This window comes from Juglans regia, chromosome 3 (assembly GCF_001411555.2).
Source record: "Juglans regia cultivar Chandler chromosome 3, Walnut 2.0, whole genome shotgun sequence".
NCBI classification, from domain to species: Eukaryota; Viridiplantae; Streptophyta; class Magnoliopsida; order Fagales; family Juglandaceae; genus Juglans; species Juglans regia.
Window position 1 is genome coordinate 11,312,816 of NC_049903.1, and position 20,430 is coordinate 11,333,245.

At 37.8% G+C, this 20,430-nt stretch overlaps 2 protein-coding genes across 3 annotated transcripts; both read right to left on the reverse strand.

Annotated features, from left to right (window-relative positions):
* Positions 1-41: 41 nt before the first annotated feature.
* Positions 42-15,118, reverse strand: LOC109011071 (solanesyl diphosphate synthase 3, chloroplastic/mitochondrial). Of its 2 annotated transcripts, none has more exons than XM_018992120.2 (12): positions 14,876-15,118; positions 13,651-13,743; positions 12,575-12,655; positions 12,410-12,481; positions 6,059-6,190; positions 5,123-5,209; positions 4,773-4,844; positions 4,538-4,619; positions 3,430-3,569; positions 2,767-2,856; positions 1,262-1,360; positions 42-416 (listed from the first exon to the last, which is right to left on the reverse strand). In XM_018992120.2, the coding sequence occupies exons 1-12, from the start codon at positions 15,011-15,013 to the stop codon at positions 237-239; spliced, it is 1,266 nt and encodes a 421-aa protein (XP_018847665.2). In that variant the 5' UTR covers positions 15,014-15,118; the 3' UTR covers positions 42-236. The 2 variants fall into 2 exon arrangements, with proteins under 2 accessions (XP_018847665.2, XP_018847666.2); XM_018992121.2 differs by having other exon boundaries at positions 3,430-3,562; positions 4,534-4,619.
* A 4,038-nt stretch (positions 15,119-19,156) lies between these two features.
* On the reverse strand, positions 19,157-20,422 carry LOC109011070 (transcription termination factor MTEF1, chloroplastic). The gene has a single exon (XM_018992119.2). It carries the CDS (start codon positions 20,374-20,376, stop codon positions 19,435-19,437), a length of 942 nt encoding a protein of 313 aa, XP_018847664.2. The 5' UTR covers positions 20,377-20,422; the 3' UTR covers positions 19,157-19,434.
* Positions 20,423-20,430: the final 8 nt, after the last annotated feature.

Here is a 20,430-nt window from a genome sequence, read left to right on the forward strand (position 1 = left end):
TTTGTAAAGCAAGAACTAGATGTCACTACATTTGGAGCAGATACTAGAAGATCACCTGTGTTGTCATTACTCCAAACTAAGAGTTTAATTTACAAGACATGAGTCATTTTCATGAAATTATTGAAAAACAACAATTGGAATGATTGAATGAATATTGATAAAAACAAGGAGCATTGCCCCTCACATTACAGAAACAAATGTTATCTTCTTAAGTCGTGAATTACAAGTCTTGTTTGTCACTTGGTTCTGGTAATGACCCTTTGAGTGAGATCTACGAGTGCCCTTCTTGATTTTCTTACTTCTTCATCATCGCTATCGGGGAGAGAATCAATTGCTGCAACAGCAAGGTTGGCATGCTTTGTGGCTAGCTCCCTTGCTCTCTGTATTCCACCACTCTTCCCAAGGTACTCCAGAGCCTAATTTTTTCAGATAAGAGTTCAACTTTCAGAAATCGAATCCAATAGAAGAATTGTGATGTACTTATCAGAAATGGTAATGTCATTAAAGGATTCTGATAGATAACAATTTTTTTTTTTCCTTTTTTTTTTTTTTGAGTATTCTGAAGTATCAGAATAACACGGGCCCATGTTTGACAGTAAGACTGAACAAACTTGCACATCAAGTTTACATAAAAAAAAAAAAAAAATGCAAAAGGCAACTAGTAAATCATACAAGTTACATACAGTACACTACTGTACCCATATCTTACAAGAAAACATGATCCGTTATTCAGTTTTATTGACCGAACAGAAAGAAAACGATTTAGGGAATTGGGTTCTTGTGAAGGTGAGCAAAAAATAAAGACAGACGAGTCTGAAAATAGGAATACAAAAGAAATGGTTTAGAAGGAAGCTATTCTGTAGATCAAAGCCATATTTGATATTTCTGAAGGCAGGGGAGATTTATTCAAAAGCGATAAAATGCACAAATAAAGAGTCCAAAACAGTGCCTAAGGTCAAATATCCAGGCCCCATGTTACTAAAATCAGGAGAAACGAAGATATGACAAATAGTGTAGAAATTTGATGGGAATTCAGGATCCCTATGTCCTACTTGGAAGATTTTAAAATCAGCTGATCTTTACAAGACAGCAAGCAGTATAACCTTTTTTTTTTTTAATAGGTTATGTGGTATAACTTGTAAGAGAAAAAACATTAGAAACTGTGCATCGCCTGTAGTTGCTTCAGCAACAATCGTCGCAAATCACATGCAACAGTCTGAAAATAAAATAAATCAAAAGAAAGTATTCTCTATAGACTTACGAGATCAACATTCGCAGGGTCATCAAATCCCTGGTCAACAACTGCACGCAACTGAGGGAACTCTTCCATGGCAAACAGCATTGGAGCAGTTATGATTCCCTACAAAAGTTAACTTATTTATTTTGTTAATTTGATTATAACAGAGGCAGGTGCATTGTCATTGTATATGTTACTGATGAATGGTCCAATAAAATATAAAAAATTATACACGCGTGTCTAGCATGCTGTACACAGAAACTTGAAAATTTAGCAGCATCTGACAAAATAATTGAGATCAATGTTCTAAAACCATGATAGTTAATTGATCCAGGAGACTGACAGGTCTAATAGTTATTATGTAATTTAATATTATACATATACATAAAAAAGCAATGACGACAAATATAAATTTGATAATTACCTTGGTTTTGGGGGCATGAATATGTTGGCAATTATTTATGGTTTTAAGACATGGCATTATCTTTGCTGCTTTTGATTTTTCACTTGACTAAAACCAATATAAAGCCTGACTTATTAAAAAGAAAAGAAAAAAAACTTATGATAGGGAAGAAGCTTATAAGCCTAATGGCAAAGGCCTGAGCTTCGTACTTAGTTTCAAACATATGAAACTTAAAAAACTAGAAGTTTGACTGAACTGAGACTCATTACAACTACTTCGGACGTTGAAATAAACGATTTAAAGTTTTCTTTTTCTTCTGAGTCCATCAGCAACCAAAACCATCATGAATATGTAGCACGCAGGTGCTTCAGAAAGTTCCAAAATTTAATTCATACATAGAATTAACAAACAAATAGATATAGAAAACGTTTGTGTAAAACAGGTACGAAACAACCACAGCCATAAAAGGAATAAAGAAAACATCAAAATGAAAAGGCTAAAAAATCTAGCAGGTCCAATACTCGGGTTATTTCTAGATATATCTAGCAGCCCGGGCCACTTTTACCTGTGGCCAAACACTCAACAGTTAAGGTGGATTCCATGAAACAATATGCTTCAAGCAATTTTCATCCAGAAACAAGTGACATTATCAATGAGTGGTATAAGCATCAGGAAGGTCACATTTCAATTTGTGCAATAAATTTGGACACTTTTTACAGGTGAGGGAGATGAGAGGATAAAGGGGAACAAGTAAAATGATTAATAGGGATGGATATTATACTCCAATGTGAATTGCCATTGAGTTGTGGAATGACCTTTTCAGTCGTGTTGGGATGACTTGGGTTATGCCCAGAAATATAGTAGACTGCCAATTGGAGAGGATTACCTGGCAGTTGACAAATTGTGATACCATGGACAATGGTCCCTATCCGTATGGTATGGTGTATTTGGAAATAAATTGATAGAAGTTTGAGGATTGCGAGTCAAAGTTAAGAGGAGTTTAAAACTTTCCTTTTAAATACTTTATTTCTTGGGTAGTTTCCATAGATTTTAACGCTTTTGCATTTTTCTAATAAAAGTTTTTGATTACTTATAAGAAAATGATATCACAAGATAGATGAATTACATGGCGGATATCAGATAGAGAACCCTTTCCAAGGGAAGCTGATGTGCCTGTGAAATCAAGAATGTCGTCTATCAATTGAAATGCCAATCCCTGTGAAAGAAAAGAAAAGAGATCAAATGTCATCTATATAGATACCCAGGGAAAATGAACTGTCTTAAACTTATCCAGAGCAAGGGAAGGAAGCATCCAGTTCAGAATTATTTGCAGACCCTATATACAGCTGTATACCAATCAAGGTACAGATTACTGCTGCTACCATTTTAACACAAAACGTTAAGATCTTTCACATAATAACAGTATTTTGCTTCTATATTGGACCCACCAACTTGATCCCTACAACTAAAAAAAAAAGCATATTGCACATTAAGTTGGGCACAAAACAATCCTAGTCATTAGTTACAATAAAACTTAAGGGTGACCCTCTTTCATTTACCACAGCCATAAATCAACTCGTAAGTTCCTCGGTGCAGTTTATTTTTTACTGCCATTTTAGGTGTCTGTATGGAATATCTTTTATTCTAATTTTGATGTTTCCTGAATTCAAAATAGAATGAGAGGCCTAGTAACTAGAAATTAGGAAGGATCGCTCATTTTCTATTTCCATCACTCTCTAAGCCTTTCCTTGAAGTAAGTAACAGACAAAAGAACTAAAAATTTACATACCAGATTTCTGCCATACTCATAAGCCAACATTGCAACTTCTGCAGTCTGCCCCGCAAGAAGGGCAATCGCCTTGCAGCTGTTGGAAATTAGTGATGCCGTCTTGTAGTATGTTTTCTGCATATAATATTCCATGCTGCAAACTCCAAAAGGATGCCATTATCACAAAATTAATATATACTCAAGAAATACAGGAGCTACAGATAAAGTTTGGTGTTCATTAAAACTGAAATTGTAAAAAATGAAAAGACAAAATTGCCCTAACTCTTTCATTGCTATAACTGCAGTAGTGTAAATAGTACCCTAAGATAAGAGCTCACTAAAAGTTGTTTGCTAATGGAACTGCTTATAGATAATTAGATAGCTCATTTCTGCTAGTAAAACTACTCACAATTCAAATATAGATTATAAATCTCCAGTATCACCCAAGATCCATTCTTGCCAGATAATCACAGGCATTCATGAGAGTCTTCTACAACTCTATTGCGTGAGTATGTATGTGCATGTGTGTGAGACACTTTCCACGTAGAATAAGCCCAAGAAGGAAACCATTGCCTGCAGGGAAGTTATGACGCCTATAAAATTTGAACTGATAATGCCAATAAGCATGCACAAACAGAAGGCAGCCATTTTTTATGCAAGACATCCTTTTTTTTATATCTATAAGGAAGGCAGACAACCTTTTTTTTAAAAAAAAAATACGGCAGGCAGAATTTTTATTCAGGAACTCACAAAGTAGACAAGATTCAAACTGTAGAACCAGTGACACAAATTGAGAAACCATCATCTTAGTAGTGGATCTAGGTAGGCTGTGCATGAAAAATTTTTGGTCCATCTTGCATTGAAGTAATTATGGGACGAACCAGAGTCAGATGATCTAAGATAGTGGTCATTAAAGGAAAGAAATAATAAAGTAATACAAGGTATTAGCAAGAACACACAGATGATTGGGTAATGAAAAGAATGGAAAAAAAGAGACAAAAATGAAAGCTCTTTCAGTGGCTGAGAAATTATTGCATTTAAAGAGCTCTATGTAACGGTAAAACTTATAGTGCAAGGAACAACCAAAACTTTTGAAATGATAGAAATTGTGGTGGAGCAGGATACCTACAACGTTGTTGAGAAGTCGTAGTCATTTGCATGGTTTCACCCGTCACAAGATGCTCTACAACTTTTGCCAGTAATGATACAACCTAAAGATAACAGTGATGAACCATATTGGAAAAAAAAAAGTGTACCTCTGTATCATTTTTCAATCAAGTTCAATGTGTTCATTAAGGAAGTACTTACAGAAAAAAAGAAAAAAAAAAAAAACATGTTTCATTAATATAGAAGTAACGTGATACCTCTGTGTTTTTCAATGAGGCGAGTGCCACACAAGCTCGAGAGAGCAGAAAATCGCCTGCTAACACTGCTAACTGCATTCGAAATGAATGAGAAGGAACAACAACAAATTAGGCAAACTACTCTACACTAAAACTAAGTATACATCACAGGGGAAAAAACAGCCATAATATTTTTTACCAGAGGGAAAAACCCTCGATATGGTCTATAACTCTTTAAAAGCCCATAAACAGAATTCCACACTTGAAAATATAGAAAGCAGAGATACATAACAAATTTTTATGTTTGAGAAATTAAAAAACAAAAAAAAAAAAAAAAGAAGGAAAATTTACCAATTTAAGAGAAAATGTACCTTATTGCCCATGACAAAATTTAATGATCCTATACCACGTCTCGTATCTGCATCATCCAAGACATCATCATGTAGAAGGCTTGCCACCTAAAAACAATGACACAATTACGTCAGTCTCAAAGCGATAATGAAGGTGGTTCCTGACATGAGAGGAACATTACAACTACTTGCAGCAAAATAGAGGAAAAAGCCAACAGGATAGTCAATGGCTTTCTTCAGGGCCATTTCAAATATACATGGATGACACATACCAGAACTCTGTTGATAAAAATCTTATCCCTTACAATCACTTCATAATGAATTAGTAGTAACTAACTGCAATCAATCGGACTCAGAAAGTATTGTTCTGTTGGCTCTTTGTTCTTCATTTAAAAAAACCATTTTATTTTGGAGTGATCTTTCTACCCACCTAACATGTTCCACAAGTTACATTGAGTGGCATGGGCTGACAAAGTGGACTATATTCAGAGCTGAGCTGCCCTAAAAAAGACAGCAGAAATATGGCATAGAATGTGAGAAACGAAGGGTGGAATAAACATGTAAACAGCAGGAGAAAAGAAAAGAGAAAAAAAAATTAAGGGGGCTCATTGCCCTTCTATACTCCAGGCTCCAGCTCTTGAAGTGGTTGAATAGACTAATGCACCTTTACTGGTAGATTGTTAGCCATTTTGCAAACATTCAAAATGAAATGAGAAGAACAATAACTATACTATAAGATCTTTTCAGTCTTGCTACAACATGGACACGGAATAAAATAGCATATTTAAAACCACTAGTAGGTGGAAAACAAAGATAAACGACTGAATGAGCAACAATAAAAATATAAGTGACTGGAATTATCAGTCCATATTTATTCCCTGAGGACTGATAACCCATTTATATATCAGCATCATCAAAATATTGCACAAGAGATTTGACAGAAGCATCATAACTGACATGAATCATCTCAGTGATCTCAGCTATAGATTGCTGTCTGGCACGTAGTTCCTTAGTCAAAACATCTCCGGGTCCACTGAGATATGGTTTTGGTACAGACACATTCAAAGCTGTTGCCATCAATAATAAAACCTGCATAGAATATCTTTATGTCATTCCATACATGAAAGATGAATGCTACAAAAAAAAAAAGAGTAAACTTATAAACTGTGTAGCTATAGCTAGCATAGATTTCCAAAACAATAGCTGAGGTGAAACACCATGTCACTAGTGTGATCCATAAGCAGTTATATATAATATCCAAATTAATTAAAAATAAAAAATAAAAAATTATGTCGTGAAACAAAAGTACAAAATAATTAAGTGAATCTAATCTAACAATTAAGTCAATCTAATCTAATTAAGTACAAAATAATATACAGACCAGACTAATTTTTTTAACCTGTCCCCTCAGCCTCCTCTTCATATTATATCAACAGAAGATTAGGTTTTTTGATCCTACAGATGTATCGCTGAGAATTAAAAACTGTTTGAGGACCAACTAGTTTAGCTGGTAAAGTCTCTTTGCGTCATACCAGAGACTTGAGACAATAGCCTCAGCCTCAAAATCCTTTTTAGATCATAGTATTATTATAAAGGGGGAAAAAGTGGATAAAGTGCATGTATTAGCAGTGGCCCAACAAATTTGTTTGAATTGTTTCCTCTCACATCAAGAGAAGCAAATTTGGGATTCACTGTCAAAGCATAAGTTGCTGTAAGTAATAACATAACAAACAAGCAACCATACAAGAAGTGGAGAAAACCTCAAATTTAGCACAAAAAGATGTTCTTATTTTTTTTTTTTTTTTGATACGCAAGAGATAAATTTTATTAATGAAAAAGGCCTAAGCCATGTACACTGGAAGTATACCACAGAACACCTAAATACTTTCTAAGAGCGATGAACTAAAGACAAGAAGTCATGAATGTTATCCCCAATTAAAACAATAGCAGAAAACCAAAGCAATAAAGTATTTAAAAAGAAATTCTTCAGCTCCACCACTGTACGTTCATTGTCTTCAAAACAGCACGCATTCCTTTCCATCCAAGTGCACCACATGATACACAACGGAATCATCTTCCATATTGCTGCCACTTGACGACAGCCTTGCCAATTCCTCCAACAACCCATCAAATCCACCACCCTCAAAGGCATTACCCAAGCGACACCAACCCTCCGAAAGATCTCATCCCACAACACCCTTGTTACCTCACAATGTAGTAAGAGATGATCCACTGATTCTTCATTCTTTTTGCACATGTAGCACCAATTCATCACAACACATAATCTCTTCTTCAAATTGTCGGTGGTCAAGATCTTCCCAAGGGCGGCATTCCAAACAAAGAAAGCAACTTTGGAAGGCACACGAGATCTCCAGATGTTCTTCCAAGGGAATGGAGTATGGTCCTGTGTTATCAAAAGGTTATAATACACCTTAACAGTACATAACTTATGATCCTTAAACCTCCACTTCAAACTATCATGTTGTGCCCTAGTAGTCCCCGAGGAATGTAATAGGCTGAAAAATTCAGTAACCATATCTAGTTCCCAATCGTGAAAATCCCTATTAAACAAAATATTGCACTGATGCGAACAATGAGAAAATAACCGCACATCAGCCACTAAAACCTCCCTATTAGCTGCAATACGATATAAAGCCGGAAAAACCCTTTTCAAAGTCTGATCTCCACACCACACATCTTGCCAAACATGGATTCGGTTACCCTCACCGACTTCAAAGCGAATATGATTTTTAAAACATATCCACCCATTCCTTATATACTTCCATAACCCCACTCCATACCCCCCTCAATTCGTTGGAACACCATCCGCCCCATGCAACACCATATCTCGCGTCTACAGTTTCCTTCCACAATGCTCTCATCTCCCGATGATATCTCCAAAGCCATTTCCCCAATAGTGCTTTATTAAAGGTTCTCAAGTTGCAAACACCCAACCTACCATTCACAATTGGGGCACATACCGTCTTCCAACTAACTAGGTGGAATTTCTTCTCCTCCCCTAAGCCTCCCCATAAGAATGCCCTAAAAATTTTCTCAATCTGATTCGCCACCCCTGCAGGCATAGGGAAAAGAGATAGGAAATATGTGGGCAGGTTAGTGAGTGTGCTCTTAATAAGAGTAAGACGCCCCCCTTTTGATAAATACACAATTTTCCATCCCGCCTGCCTTTTCTCTATCTTCTCCACCACCCCATCCCAAATAACTCTACTCTTGAAAGATGCTCCTAACGAAAGGCCTAAATATTTCATAAGAAAAGAGGACACCCTGCAATCCAAAAGACTTGCAAGACTGCGAATATAATGAACCTCACCCACCGGTACTATCACAGATTTGCTAAGGTTCACCTTAAGTCCTGACACTGCTTCGAAGCAAAGTAACAATGCCCTTAGAGTTTGGACCTGACTACTATCCGCTTCGCAGAATACTAGAGTGTCATCTGCAAAAGGAAGTGAGATGATAAATGGGCCACCAGAGCCATTTCCCACCTTAAAACCTGATAAAAAACCCTCATCAACAGTAACTTGCACCATCTTACTCAATGCCTTCATAACGATGACAAATAGAAGAGGAGATAACGGATCTCCCCGTCGCAAACCCCTCGAGCTATCAAAAAAACCAGCAAGAGTGCCATTAACTAAAACTGAGAATCGGGGCAGTTGAAATACAATGCCTCGTCCAAGAAATCCACCTATTTCCAAAGCCACACCTCTCAAGCAGGTACAAGAGGAATTCCCAATTCACATGATCATAAGCCTTCTCTATGTCCAGCTTGCATAGAATACCTGGACTTCCCTCCCGCAATCTAGCATCTAGGCTCTCATTTGCTATGAGCACAAAATCAAGAATATGTCTCCCATGAATAAAAGCATTCTGAGGCTTGGATATAATATTTTCCAACACTGGACTAATCCGGTTGCCAAGAACCTTCGAAATAATCTTGTAAACACTACTAACCAAACTTATTGGACGAAAATCCTCAATAATTGAAGCCCCGTGTTTCTTGGGGATGGGGGCAATAAAAGTCGCATTAAGGGATTTTTCAAACTTATGAAAAGCATGGAATTCACTGAACACCTGCAAAACATCACCTTTCACAACATCCCAACAAGTTTGGAAGAAACCTATTGAGAAACCATTCCGGCCTGGCGCTTTATCCTTAGCCATACCAGTGATGACCTTGAAAATCTCTTCTTCATCGAACGGTCTATCCATAATACTCACATATTGCGGATCAATTGCTTCAAAAGACAAAGCATCAAGCTTCGGCCTCCAATTTGCCGATTCGGTGAGAAGATTCTCATAATAATGTACAATATGATGTTCTAATTCTGGAGGAGAGGATAACACCTGAGTACTAGAATGAAGCGACTCAATAGCATTGTTTCGACGATGTGAATTAGCCACTTTGTGAAAGAACTTTGTACACCTATCTCCTTCTTTCAACCAAAGAGCCTTGGATTTTTGACGCCATGATATCTCCTCTGACAACAAAACCCTCTCCAACTCTGCCACCACAGTGCCCTTCCTCACCAATACCTCCTCCGAGGCATCTCCCAATAATTCCCTACCCTCTATCTCCTGCAATTCCTCCAACAAAGTAGACTTTTGATTGTCTGTGTGACCAAAAACTTCCAAGTTCCATTTTTTCAGATCTTGTTTTAGAGCCTTAAACTTGGTTGCTAAAATGAAACTTGGCGTGCCACTAAACTGATACAACGCCCACTAGGCACGCACCGTGTCTACAAACCCATTCGTTGTTAGCCACATGTTATCAAACTTAAAGTACTGGCGGCCCCTATGAATGCCCCCACAATCTAGGAGAATGGGAAAATGATCTGAACTGACTCGAGTTAATCTTTTTTGACTTACTTCTGAATAGTGAGCTTCCCATGACAGAGAGACAATGAATCTATCCAATTTCGACCAAGCCCAACCGTTAGACCATGTGTACTCACCCCCCACCAAGGGAAGGTCCATAAGATCCAGATAAAAAATGAGCTCAGAAAATTCCTCCATGGCCCTAGAATGCCGATGATGCCCTGAACGTTCACTAGGAAAGCGGGTAATGTTGAAATCAGCTCCCATACACCACGGCACATCCCATAATGAGTATATACCCGCCAATTCCTCCCACAACCTTCGCCTATCACAGCCCTTGTTTGGACCATAACACCCTACAAAAGCCCATTCCTATCCATCACACATTTTTGAATAAAATCGAAACAGAGAACTCACCAACACACTCCTCGATCGCCTCAACCACTCTTCTATCCCACATTAATAAAACACCACCTGAAGCTCACAATGAGGCCAAATAAGACCAACCCACATGCGAGCATCCCCATAAGCTATGCACAATATTTGTATCTATTAGACGCAACTTTGTTTCTTGTAGACATACCACATCACCCTTCCACATCCTCAATAAGGTTTTGATACGAAGACGTTTATTACTATCATTGAGTCCCCGTATGTTCCAAGATAAAATCTTGGGCTTCATAAAAAGCTTAACTTGCCCCTCCTTTTCGGTCTTATCCCTTCCACTACTCCCTTAACGTCATAATTGATGGAACACATTCAACGTTTAAGTTCCCTATCCTGTTTTGTGGCGGATTTCGATCTGCTAACTTCAATAGCCACTATCAGAGCCATAAATTGCTCTTCATAGCCTCCAAAAAAAACCTCAAAAATATCATTAAGCTCCTCAACCTTCTTAAAAATCCAATTAGACGAGCAACTCCCATGGTTAGAACTAGGAGGACGTGTACAAAGAGGAGCAGCTGCCCCCTCCTCGCCTACACTATCTTTGGGAAGCAAAGACAGTTCCGAGCCCCCCACATAACTTGGTTCATTTCTAGTAACCACATTTCCAGAGAAAAAATCTTCCCTTGATTTATGCCCATGACACATCCATTTCCAGTTTCGAGCTCCCCACATCTATCGGAACCTCCAGACTCGATGATCCAAAAACTGGCGAAACAGCCTGCACCGGCATGGCATCTTGGGCTACGACCTCCACACACGACTCAATCTGGCCACTCCCCAGCCCCACCTAAAGAGACGGCAACGGTTCAACCTCATTCAAAGTCTCCACCGCGTCTAGCTCCATCGCAATCTCTCCATCCTCCAACCCCTCCCATCGGAATAGCTCAACCGGCACACCAAGGTGGTCGACGGAGGCCAGCGAAATTTTCTGTGCCGGTGGTGGTGCCAGCAGACTATGTATCGACTCCCCAAAAGCCTGTTTCGGTTCCTGGCCTGATATTTCGGTGGGAGCTCAAGTTAAGACCCTCCAAGCCTTGGTTTGACCAGCGCCCCGGCCCAAACTTGGGCCCCACGAACCCGAGTTATACGGCCCATTCTTATGGCCTGTTACCCGACCCAGATAAGACTTCATCTCTGCCTTACCCTTAACACAGCGTTTCAAATAACCAATTTCCTCTAACACTGCACCCACTTTTTCCTCTAGGCCAATCAACATCCTCAGAATAGTTTCCTCATTCAACCCCAACAGCCCACTGCCATCTCCCTCATGTCTCTGTATAGCCTCTGAGATGGACATGTCTGACACCCCAACACTAACGGCATGAGGCACTGCCTTTAGCACCTCACTGTACGACCTTTCACCTCCTGCCTTCGACAATGGAGCAACACCACCATCTCCTCTGTTCATCCTCAAGTTACCTGCTTGAACAAGAAATGCTCTGGTTCTCTTACCCGAAACAGAGGATGCATGGAGTTCCATTAATGTATCACCGAAATTTTTCCACCCCTCCCCCTTCCTCCCTTCCGGCACAACAATCAAACCTCTCCTCTTATCACAACCAAACTCTGAAAGATAAATGAAACTGCCATTGTGATTATGTCCCTTCCGCACCATTAGCACCGTGCCTCCTTTTCTACGAGTTCTCAAAAACTCGTGAGCACCCCTAGACACTGCACATTCCCTCACCATAGAACCCAGCCACCCCATAGCTTCATTATCTAAAGCAATCTATTTCACAACACGGTGACTACTTTCTATGATTTTCCACCACCTATCATTTTCCTTCCTGAACTCGAAAAGCTTTTGGTCGATGAAAACCTCATTGCAACACCCCATCTATTTCAACCCACAGCGAAAACCCAAAGCTACAATGATACTTTAATCTTCGCAAATAGCAGAAGCTTAACGAATCACCACCAACATCAGGAAAAACCAAAAGAAAAAAGAACAAAAAAAAAAAAGGGAAAGCTTGTACGGAGAGAAAAGAGAGTTTCAAGATCTTTCTAAGATGTTCTTATTACCGTGGGTCGAAACCTCTTCCCTTCTGCCCCCATTTTGAATAAGTATTCAGCAGCTGATGCAAGCTTGGGGACCTGGGTGAGACAAAATCCGGGTTTGAATGTTACATGAAGATTATCATTTTCTAAGCAAGAAATGATAATAGCAAGAAGAAAAAAATCAGATACCTCAGCAACTACCATTGATCGCAATCTATTAGCAAGAAGTGATAACTCATCAGCAACAAGTGAAAACGGGTCTTGCTGTTCCTGGAGAAATAGCGAACAAAACATAAAGCTAAAAGGGAGAAAACAAATTAGTTTCCTACAGGAACACTAAGGTGTGTTTGGTTAGTTGAGGTGATCTCAAGATCACCTCAAACTACCTCACTACTATTCACAAACTATTCACTATTTTTTTACTAATATCCATTACTTTTTCACTACTTTTTTACTATTATTCACAGATCATCTGAAATCACCTCAGTATCCAAACGTATTAGTCTGAAGCATAATAAAGGATTTGTATTGATTGACTTAAATACTTCAACCATTGCCCAGAAAACATATTTCATCAACTTAAATTTTACCAATTTGGGAATTCTAAGAAATTTCAAAATTTTCATCCAAAGAAAATATTATTTAAATTCAACGGTATGTTCTATTGACATGGAGTATTTGAAATGATTAAATAAATTATGTTGCTTGAAATTTGCAAACATAAGTGATCTTATTGGAGTAAGATCCTCAAAACTCATTTCACGATACATTAATAAAAATTCATATAAGTAAGCCCTTGTGTTAAATCTTAAAGACAAATAAAATCTTACTAGAATGTAACATTTGTGAGCGACTATTGCACTTTTGAACCACAAGAAGTGCTTAGTCATACATTAAAAAAAATAGCAACAATTTGAACATCAAAATAGGCAAGGAAGAGTGATCTAAGATTGCACGGCCAAGTATCAAAGAAACAATCAATGTCCAGCCAAACTGAAATGCATTTATATTTTAAAACAAAAATTTGCTCGGGCCACAGTAGAATGCATGAGAGTAAGGCACAAGGTTCCTATCTATTTTATAGCTTTTCTCACATAGGGGGAAATTATGAAAAGGGATTGGAAAAATGGGAACAAATAGGAAATTAAATAAGTTTTGGACTTCTGGAAGTCAAGAGTCCTCTGTAAAAGATATAAGCACGTACAAATATTTGCAATCATAATGGCATGTGCAGGAAAGCAAGCAATGAAACTTCTACACATTACCTCAACTATGGAGCTGCTCTGATGATGGATGTCATGGCTGAAACCATGCAAGGCAGGCAAATCCCGGGAAAAAGTTTCTCTACAGCCCAAAACCTACTAATCACAGCAAACCATAATGAATATTAATGAAAATGGTATTACATTTATAGAACCAGCAAAAATATGCCATTTTATAAGAGCTCTATCATAAAAGTGTTGGGTTACGGAGCTTGATTGGTTTTGTGAGTTGGAAAAGGCGCAAACAGAGTGTTTGCTCGACTGCCGCTCAACCTGACGCTCGAGCAAATCTTAGGCAGTGAGTTCACTCGAGACGCGCTCAACAGTTGGCTCGAGCAAAGCTTGGACAGAGAGCTCGCTCAACAATCCGCTTGAGCCAATGTTGGATTGGTTGTTAGCTCGCGGCACGCTCGACACCCACTCGAGTGAAGAACCTTGTTTTTGCTAGATTAGAGTTTACATCATCGTTTGCTATATATATGTTATGTTTTATGTTCACAAAGAATTAGATTGAAAAGAAAGAAGCAAGAAACGGTGTAGAGCATATTGCGAGAGAAAGAAAAACCCTAGAGAGAGAGAATTGAGATTGTGTGAGTAGAGTAAAGCTCTTGTAACTCACTGTATGATTGTAATTTCCTCTGGAATAAAACCCCTTGCAACTCTATGGACTTAGGCCGTTGCCGAACCACATTAAATACTGTGTCATGTGTGCATACTTGATTCCTGTGTTTCTGCAGTTATTTCACTATTTGTCTCGTTATCGTTGTGTGTAGGTGTGGTGTTTTTCACAACAAAAAAAACTAATACATTTCAAATGCAAACCATATTATCATAAAATATCCACAATCACCACTAAGCCTCAGCATGCAACCAGTCATCAAGTTCAAAGCTAAAAAGACAGCACCAACACTACCACTACAAATAACGACGACAACAGCAGCCCGCTATCAAATAACACCTACTGATCAATTCCTTCGTGGGAAAACACTGTATACGCACATGACCCTCGACTCCATTCACCTTACTTCTAAATGTTCCAAGGTGAACCTAATACAGTAACATACTGCTGCGTTTGGCTACAGAGGAAAACGGTTAAAAAAATCGACTTGGAATGTTAAATACATTACACAAACAACAACAACAACACTAGCTCAACGAAGAACATAATAGATTCATTTCACTCAATAAAAACAAATCAAGGGGTTCCATTTCGAGGAAGGGGCGCTACCTTTTGAGCAGACTCAGTCGGAGGGAGAGGATTCTCGGAACGAAAGAATTGGTGATGGTGGTCCGGTCTGTGAAAGAGAAACCATCGACACCCATTTATGCCGGTTCTCTGAATCCTCGAAATCCGAGAGAATAACATCTTTGAGAACAGAAATCAAGCTCCAGTTGCGGGGGGAGAGAGAGAGAGGAGGTTGGGGGGCGGTGAGTCAAGAGAGAGCAAAATATAAATGAAGTTGAACCAAAGTCTTTGGAAAGGCTTTACGAGAGTGACTTTTATTTGCGATTTTACGTAGAAGGCGTGGCCACGACACCTTAGACTAGCTAGTCAGCGGCAGAGGACGCCCAATCTTCGCCCACTTTAGATGTTGGAATAAGCTAAACTCAAAGTGTTTATTTAATATGATATTAATTTATTTTTGTCTATTTTATTCGTATCTAATCTCTATATTACATTATCTATATATTTTTTATATAATAATAAAATAATATTAATTTATTTTTTTAAAATTTTAAAATTATTTTATTTTATTATATTTTACCATTCTATTGACTATATATTAATTAGTAATAATATTATAGCTCTCAAAAAATTGCTACAACCAAATCATGATAGGAAGTAAGGAAGAAAATATTTTTTATTCCTTTTGATGATATTACAGTAACTATCAAATCTGACCTACAGCACTAACTTATTGTAGCAAAAAGCTATCCCTTTTTTTCATTTTTATAATTCAATGCAACACATTTTGAGACTCTATTAGCTAAACACCTCCATTAAATTTGTATTTGCATAATTCAGTGAGAGTGCTCTTACAAGTTTAATATCTATTTCATAATAAAAATAATTTTATAATTTAACGTAATATGTCAATTTAAAAATTTATTTTTATACAAAATTTTATAATTAATTTTTTTTCTCTCTCTAATAATTAGCATTCCATTACAAGTGATTAGCCAAAAATAGTTGAGAATCATGAAGAAAAATTCACCAAAAATAGAAAGTATGCATCAAGTATTACTACTAATTGTCAACTCAATGTTAATATATATTATATGAGTAATGCTACATATAATTGTGGAGTGTGCAAGCACCTCATAGTCGTTTTGAAAAAGAGTGAGGTCTACTATTAAAAAATTAATTTATTTTCATGTAGGTCTCATATTTATTCATTTTTTTCAAAGTGACTGCACGACGCTTGCACACTCATGACTGCAAGTATCATTTCTCTTCTACCAAAGGTGGTTGCTTAATGATTTTTGAATTCTTTTTATATGATTTTGGCATTTAATTTTCCAACCATGTTACTAGCCTCGAGCTAGGGTTTAACCTATAGTTCAAACTCTATAGAGTTTTTCTACATAGCAACCGCTTATTCTAATAAAAAAAATTTTATGCAGTTACTTTTACGTACTTTTTGCACATTTCATTAATGTGATTGGATGCGTCACTTTTTTTAATATAAAATAACTACTTTGGTCAATCACATCTATAAAGTGTGCAAAAAGAATACAAAAGTGATTGTATGTAGCAGAACTCTATTCTAATACACCCTACACACTAGTCCACGTCATGATGACCTGATTTAAAAAAAAAAATAGAAAACAAGTGCATGGAATCTTTTTATTTCAACTTTTTCATCGAAACCCTATATATAGTATCTTTTCATATACTATGAGATTTAAATAAACAGCTTATATATAGTATCTTTCCATACATACACACAACGTGGAATTTAACTGAGCTGAATATCTATTTCTTGATTACGTGAAGTAACTTTTTATCTTTGTACACCTTTACAATGGTAGAACTGTTTCGAAGATCTTCGCCAGAACCAATTTTCCTGTGATACTCCCATATGATATGGATAAGGGCAGGTGGTGTATGGGATCCCACATTACTTGGGAATAAAAAGGTCTTGCTCTTTATAAGGTTCCAATGGGACTTCAATTGCATCATTGACTAGTCCTTTTGGAGTATAGGCCATGTGGTTTGGGCCTTCCATTGAAGCGTTACAAATGGTATCAGAGCTAGGTTTCGATCCTGGGACCGGTGGAAGACCCAAATCACATGGCCTATACTCCAAAAGGACTAGTCAAAGATGCAATTGAAGTCCCATTGGAATCTTATAAAGAGCAAGAACTTCTCATTCCCAAGCAATGTGGGATCCCATACACCACCTACCCTTATCTATATCATATGAGGGTATCACAATCTACCTCCCTTAAATTTTCGGCGTCCTCATCGTGCCTGTCAATTATAAGTGGCAAGGCTCAAGTCCCATATTTCTGGTTGGTTTGGCTCTGATACCATTTGTAACGTCTCAATGGAAGGTTCAAACCACATGGCCTATACTCCAAAATGATCCATTGTGATACCTTCATATGATATTGAAAAGAATCAAGTGGCAGTTCAATGTCAGATGAAATTTTAATCACCAATCAATAGGACTTGCCCTGCGCCAGCTACATAGTCCATATTTAGTGTTTTTCTTTTCATTTTTCTCCCTCAAAGAAGGGTTGTAAGAGTCAGGTTGTAAAAGACTCTTACAACTAGGCTCATCCCAGTATAGCTTTTCCCACCACTTTCTACTTCCCTTGACGTGCTTGAGGGAGAAAGGCAACTTGTCTATTGAGAAAGGCAATTTCCTTAGCTTCTCACAGCAAAAGGGTTCTATGGAAATCCGTTATAGATTCACAATTTGAGGAGGCTTGGGGAGGGTGGTGTTTGAATGAGGTATGCGGCCCATATGGGGTAGGTTTATGTAAATACATTAGAATACATTGGGAGATCTTCCGGAGACATGAACATATTGTGATAAGTGATGGCTCCCATGTCAGATTTTGGTATGACAAATGGTGTGATGAACAAAGCCTCCTTTCCTACTATTTTTTAACTCGCCCGAGATAAGCATGTAGCGATAGTCAATCTCTTGGTCTTTTCTAGTGGCTCCCCTCAATGGAATGTAGATTTCATAAGGGCAGCCCAAAATTGAGAGTTGGAGACTATCATAGAATTCTATGCAACATTGTATTCAATAAGACTGGCTGAGGGTACCATAGATAAGATGAACTGGAGCCCCTCCAAGAAAGGTAATTTCACTGTATGATTGTTTTGAAGCTCTAGAATGACCATGTTCCCATGGAAGAGTATATAGTAGACGAAAAGTCATTCAAAATTAGCTTTTTTTGTATGGACAACTTTATTGGACAAGATCTTCACCATAGATAATTTAAGGAAACCTCGAATAATAATGTTGAACTAGTGTTATATGTGTAAAAAGAATGGCGAATTAGTAGATCATTTGCTTTTACATTGCGAGATGGATAGGTCTATGTGGGACGATTTTTTTTGCCAGAATTTGATTATCATGAGTCATGCCTCTTAGATTGATGGATTTCCTTACAAGCCAGAGATGCCTCCAAGGTAACTCATAAGTGGCAGCAATGTGGAGAACGGTTCTTATATGTATGTATTGGTGTATTTGGCGAGAGAAATTATAGAAGCTTCAAAAATCACGAGAGAACAATGGATGAGCTTAAAGTTTTCCTTTTTACGTTATTGTTCTTATGGATGGGGGCCATTGTTTATAATGGGCTGAATGTCCATGATTTTCTCATTTTGCTTGTAAACTCTAATTAGGTTAATCTCATGTATACTTCCTATGTACTTGATTTTCGCCTATTTCTACAAATAAAACTTCTTCATTACCTATAATATAATATATATATATATATATATATATATATATACACGCGCGCGCGCATGTGTGTGAATTGTGATGATTTTGTTTGAATAGTGATAGGCATAGTATCCAGTGTTTATAGTGTATGACTGCTTGGTCGTATGAATAATATCTTGTATCTATTTGTTTTCGAATTGAATAAATCTTATGGTTAACTCGAAATTGGATGCAACTTTATGCAATTGTGCAATCAATAATCTTTTTTGATTCCCAAGGCATTTCATCAGGCGATGAAATATAAGAACATATCAAACTGGAGTGCATTTCTGAGTTATGTCGTAATAGTTCCGTATTAGAATTATTCACAATGAGTTCCGTACTACATATACAATTATGATAATTATTATCTCTATTTTGAACTTTGTAATTTTAAAATATTCTTATATATATATATATATTCGTATTTATAATTGGTTGAGCTAAAAACTTTAATTAATTTGAATTATATGATTCTAGAAATTATAAGAATGTCCACAATTCTCATCCAAAATTAACATTAATAAAACCTGTTTTGTTCCTGAAACCTACGAAAATGAAAGTTAATATAGGAAATAAAACAATTTACAGTGCTGTTTCTTCAATGTATATAAAATAAACAACCCAATTTACACTCGGACAACTTACAACAGCTTCTGCAACTGATCACTCGCTTTTAACCCTTGATATAAAAAGATTCTGCAACAATTTATAGTGCTGTGGCTTCAATGTAAAACAAAAAATCGGAATATACATTGATAAAAATTTCTTGGCCCTCGATCGATCGTTTTATTTAAGATGAAAATGTAAAGACTTTCCCACTCTCAAAAAGAGAGATTAATCAGGGGGACAATGGTGCCTCCGCCATACTCATCCGGCCCACTTGTGTTATCAACTCAACGAACTCATCATCGGTGCTCTTAAGCATTAATGGCAAAGGGACCTCCACCCCACTCTGCAAAACCTGCGCGTGCCTCGGCTTTATCCTCTTCTCCAAACTGAAAGCAAAATACTGGGGGAACTCCTTCAATTCCTCCATCTTCTTCTCCATTACCTCAGCAAAATACTCATACTTGGGCTTATAATTATTCTCGATACTGAAAGTTAACAGAGATGGGCATCTCAAAACCATGCCCACAGTCTCATCTCTTGAAAGTCCCAAACTCTCCAAATACTTGAGCTTGGGAATCAGGGTATTCTCTAAACTAGAAACCAACAAGACTGAATCGTGGTAAGCCAATGCCTCCAAGTCCTTGAACCCAAGTCTCTGAAGGTAAAATAGAGCTGGTTTGAGCTGGTCTCTAACACTAGAAGTTAGCAATCTTGGACACCTGTTGATGACCCTTCTAAAGCTATGGTCTGGGACTCTCAGGTCTTGAGAGAGAAAGGTGAAAACTGGGTTAAGATCGGTTCTGATGGTAGAGGTGAGAATTCTGGGGCACATGCCAAAGATCCTGGGCAAGTCCTTCTGGAGGATGCCTTTGGATTGGAGGAAGGAGATGATGGAGTGGATGGATTCAAGGGTAGCGGTGTGTAGAGAAAGGTTTTGGGAGAGAGCCTTACCTGAATCAACACCCATAATTTCAAGGCAGAGGATCTTCTCTTTGATCTGGAGGGAGAGATTTGCATGGGTTGGCGTATAGAGTGGATGCTTTTGGAGGGGGGTTTTGGGTTTTGCTGCTAAGGAAGTGTTTAATTGGTGGCAGCTTAGTGGTGGGGATAATGGTTTCTGAGGAGAGGAGCACAGAAAAGAATGTAATGCTGTTGCTCCTGCAACTGGCATGGTGCTTCAAGAATTTGTGTGTGGGCGGGAGAGAGAGAGGGGGGGCCTCTTGCA